The sequence below is a fragment of the Branchiostoma floridae genome, chromosome 4 (assembly GCF_000003815.2).
Source record: "Branchiostoma floridae strain S238N-H82 chromosome 4, Bfl_VNyyK, whole genome shotgun sequence".
In the NCBI taxonomy this organism is placed as follows: Eukaryota; Metazoa; Chordata; class Leptocardii; order Amphioxiformes; family Branchiostomatidae; genus Branchiostoma; species Branchiostoma floridae.
Window position 1 is genome coordinate 47,305 of NC_049982.1, and position 5,056 is coordinate 52,360.

At 40.1% G+C, this 5,056-nt stretch overlaps 1 protein-coding gene across 1 annotated transcript in view; it reads left to right on the plus strand.

Annotated features, from left to right (window-relative positions):
- The window catches only part of LOC118414689 (TNF receptor-associated factor 6-B-like), a 22,435-nt gene that overhangs the window by 13,665 nt on the left and 3,714 nt on the right, over positions 1–5,056 (plus strand). The window contains exons 3-4 of the mRNA XM_035818890.1: positions 1,308–1,427; positions 4,780–4,939. Coding sequence (XP_035674783.1) covers positions 1,323–1,427; positions 4,780–4,939 — 265 coding nt within the window. The 5' untranslated portion in view covers positions 1,308–1,322. The remainder of the gene's footprint in view (positions 1–1,307; positions 1,428–4,779; positions 4,940–5,056) is intronic.

Genomic DNA, 5,056 nt, shown 5'->3' on the forward strand with positions numbered 1-5,056 from the left:
AAGTGAAACAACAGCCTATCTGCCTAAATTCACACATTCGCATATCCGGAAAACCATGCTTTTTGATGTCACTATACAACAGGGGGGTAGTCTTTGTAAATGATATTTTAGACTCACAAAATAAGCTTTTGACTTTCCAAGACTTACTATTAAAATTTGGGGACACATGTGCAGAGTTTAAGTATAATCAAATCATATCAGCAATTCCTAGCAATTGGAAACATTTACTGCGACAGGTGTCACCAGAGTTAAGGGTTTGTGTTCCGGCGTGTAGAAACATAAACTGGCTTCAATTTCCAAATATCAATAAACATTTGTATTCATTTTTCATGTCTGACGCCAGGCTATGGGATATCTCTGACCGGATCCAATACTCGTGGGGGGAATACTTAAACACACCCATACAATGGAAAATAGTATACAGTTTACCCTATAAAGTTACCATTGATTCCCAACTACGCATGTTTCAATACAAATTACTATTTAAATTTCTAACTACCAATAAGATATTGCACAGGTGGGGGGTAATAGATACATCACTTTGCAGTTATTGCACAGAAGAGGAAGAATCAGACATTCATTTATTTTGGGATTGTAGGATTGTTACAAAATTTTGGATACAGGTACAGGATTGGTATTTTAAGCACACCGGGAATTATTTACATCTTACTTTGTTTAATGTGTTATTTGGTATTATAAGTGATCGTGTTCCAGCTTTGTCCAATTTTGTTATTTTGTTAGGTAAACATTTCATTTTCAAATACCGCAACAGACACCTTAGCCTAGAATCATTTATTTCATATATGTCATATTATTTTAAGTTAGAAAATATCATCGCCAGAAGACTAAACAAAACTAAAAAGCATATTGGTAAATGGGGTAAATTGATTGGTTATATATAATTTGATATGTCTCATGTACTACTGCAACGGTAATTGGGGTATAATTTCTTGAACTTCATTTCTTATTAAGTTCACTGTGTTTTACAGTTTTATAGGTTCACACATGTCTCTTTCTGTTTACGATTTACGTGCCATGCATGTGTTTGTATGTGTTTCGTTTCTTTGAAAATCAATAAAAAAATTTAAAAAAAAAAAAAAAAAAAAAAAAAAAAAAGAAATCAAATTGGTGTGGCCTCAGTACATGATTTTTGTGCAGCAGATAGCTTTTGGGCAGAGAGCCCTAAGCCAACGTCACATTTCCAAACTGGGGCCTGCCGGGCTTTTTATTAAAATAAAAAAAGGTTACTAACAGTCTTTCTTGGAACTGACTTTGTGACTTTTCTGGGAATATTTCCTCTCCTGCAGGTTGTTGGAAGTGACATGAAGCCAGGAGGGAGGGGGGCTGGATATGAGTCAGTGGGAATGGCGGGTCAGAGCACAGGTCAAACTGCACCAGGAACAAACCCTCAAGTTCACAGGCAACAGGTAAGTTCAAGGTATTGAAATATGGTCCACCGCTTGGAAGGAAAAGCATTGTAAAGACTGTAACATTGTTGGAACAAACCCTCAAGTCCAAAGGGCACAGGGCTAGGTAGGAAAGAACAGAAGTCTTTATTGGCTGAGGTATTGAAATATCATCTGTCAACGGTTTAGATGAAAATATATTAAAAATACTGTAACACTACTGGACAGCTGTACAATGGGAATAGCAGGTCAAATGGCACCAGGAACAAACCCAATTCCAAAGGGGACAGGTAGTAGTAGTAGGAAATACAGGGGAGAGGTAGGATGGAAGAAAAGTATTATTTATTCGTAGGTATTGAAATATGGTCAACAGTTTAGATGGAAATATGTTGTAAAGACCAGACTGAGTGTAACATTACTGGACAGCCGCACAGTACGAATGGCAGGTCAAGCCACACCAGGAACAGTCTACAGGGGATAGGTAGGGAGGAACAGACTAAAGTCTTTATTTGTCAGTATTACAATATGGTTGACAGTTTAGGCAAAAATGTGTAAAGATTAGTGTAACATTACTGGACAACTGTATAGTGGGAATGGCAGATCAAACTGCACCAGGAGCAAACCCTCATGTCCACAGGCAACAGGTAGCAAGGATCTGACGTCATTATATTTATTTGACTGTATTGAAATATTGTCAGACAGTTTAGACAGAAATGTGTTGTCAAGACTGTAACATCACTGGACAACTGTACCGTTTGAATGGCAGATGAAGCCCAACCAGGAACAAACTCTCGAGTTCAAAGGCAACAGGTAGGAAGGAATATTACTATTAGAGTCTTTGTTTTTTCGACGCATACTTGTCAGTTTTGAATTATGGTGAACAGTTCAGACGGAACTGTGTTGTCAAGACTGCAACATTATTCCTGGAGCTGTACGACGGAGACTGCAGGTCTAGCCACACCAGGAACAGTCCACAGGGGACAGGTAGGAAGCAACAGAAGTATTTATTCGTAGGTATGGAAATATGGTCAACAGTTTAGATGGAAATGTGCTGTAAATACTGTAACATTACTAGACAACTGTACATGGGAATAGCAGGTCAAATGGCACCAGGAACAAACCCAAGTCCACAGGGCCCAGGTAGGAAGAAATGGAAGTCTTAACTGACTTTGAAATATGGCCAACATATAGACGAAAATGTGTTGTTAATACTGTAACATTACTGAACAGCTGTACAATGGAGAGCTCAGGTTAAACCCTTAAGTCAAAAGGGGACAGGTAGGAAAGAACAAGTCTTAGAGTCTTAAATTTTTTTTTTTTTTATGCTGACTTGTCGGTATTGAAATATGGCAAGCAGTTAAGACGAAAATGCGTTGACTTTCAAGACTGCAACAACTGGACAGCCTTACAACATGCCTAACGTTACAACACCCCTATGTACACTACTATAATCCTATGTTAGGTTTGGGGTTAGGAGGCTTTGGAACATAGGGGTGTTGGAACATATTTAAACAGTAGCAACAGGAACTGGCATTGTTTGAGAATGTTAATTGTGACCTACAACTCTTTCGAACCACACCTCTTTTGCCATTTCTCTTTTGCCCCCATGACCGGTGACATGTTTGAATATAGACTTTCGAGATGCATGTTGTATGAAGCCGGTTTGCATTGCCAGCCCTTCACGCAACTGTGTATTCTCAACATTTGTTTCTTGGATTGAAATTTTAACCCTCTTTGGCTATGCTTAGCCACTCTCTTTGGGGATAAGTACACGTTTTAAGAGCAAATGTCTGTAAGGATCAGTGCTCAGGGTCAAAAAATCGATTTGGCTCATATTTTGCACAGTGATAGTACTTGACCCACAACCCCTCAAAATAGCTTTCTTTCCGGTCAAAACTCATTGTTGCCATGGCAACAGCCCAAACAAGTTTTGAGGCCAACAACATCGGGTTATCGGGTCCTAAACTTGGCCAATTTCCATGTTGTTGAAATGCAAAAATCTGTGAAAATGGCCTCCAAAATTGTTTGGGCTGTTGCCATGGCAACAATGAGTTTTAAGCTCTTTTGTTACAGTCAGAAGGAGGAAATGGCAGAAGGCCAGCGACTTTATCCAGAACAAATCAGCTCATTATGCTCCAGCTGATGCTTGATTCACAACCAAGTGGTACCAGGAAGTTGGTGATTAAAAAAATCACCTCTGAACATACTTTTCAGTTTCTCCTTGTCAAGAAGTGTGAGATCATGTTGCATAATCTGCAGTGCTTTGGGATCATTCCCAAGAGGTCCCGAGTTCGAAATCTGCCATGTCACCGATCTTGTTCCCTTGGGAAAGGCACTTTACAATCACTTTTACCATGAAAAATGAGTACTAGTAGCTAACTTTGCCTAGGGCCGTCCTTTGATAGGACGTTAAATAATGGAGGTCCCGTGTTGAGGGAGAGCCTGAACGTTTGTTCACATGATGTAGGGATATAAAGTTGACAGACTGTGGTTTCAAACGGCAATAATTTGAAAAATTAACAATTCAAACCACCATCCTTCGACAGTTATAGGTTACCCGTTCCATGAAGATGAACTAGCATTATATGTTTTAAAAAGCTGTATCAATGAATCTTTGTTGTGTAACGCATTCTGCATGGATTTAAGATTCTAAAGATTCGCCAAAAATAGTTACTCAAGCAACTGGATATGGTTTTGAAATGGTCAGACGTTTCGGATAGAATCCACTATCCTTCGTCAGTGACACTGAAGAGATCTGGAAGAAACAGGTCTTTTATACTCTAACTATGAATGAAGACAATTTCAGATGTCCAATAGGAAAGGTTGTAAGACAATTCAGACTGAAGACAATTTGGACGAAGGAGAGTGGATTCTATCCGAAACGTCTGACCGTTTCAAAACCATATCCAGTTGTTTCAGTAACTGCTTTTGGCGTATCTTATTACCTGGATGTCTAACCTACATCGACGATTCTAAAGATTGTCTCAGTCTACTCAGATATAGTTACTGTTTGCTGTTATATAATATACTGTTTATATACTGTTTATTCATGTCTCTAATCCACAGTTTGATTTGTCAAGTTGTTCTGGTACAGGTACAGGTTCGGACCTATACCTAAACCTCTGTCACTGATTCCTAGGGTGCGGTCACATAGGTCATGCGATCCTGTGACAGAACCAACCACCATCATGGATCCAAAACAGCATTTTGTGTACCAAGACTGTTGAACTTTGCAGGAGACGTACATTTCTGTCCTCCAAAATGCCCGAAGTTGTCCTCCCAAACTTAGCAATCGTTCAACGATCGCACGACCTATGTGACCACACCTTAGGTACACATCCCTGATGACCTTTAGTTGTTTGTTTGCTAGCAGGAGGAAATGACGGAAGGCTGGGACGTTCTCTGGGACTCCCCCCTAGAGTCCAAGTACGAGTGCCCCATCTGTCTCATGGGCCTGAGGGAGCCGGTGCAGACCAACTGTGGTCATCGCTTCTGCAGATACTGCATCCTCAAATCCATCAGGCAAGATATTTGCTTTTATGTCATACCTGTGTAGCCTGGGTACCATCCGTATTCTAACGGGGCTCCTTACACTCGCTACCCCTAAAAAATAGGGGTAGCGAGTGTAAGGAGCCCCGGTAGAATACGGA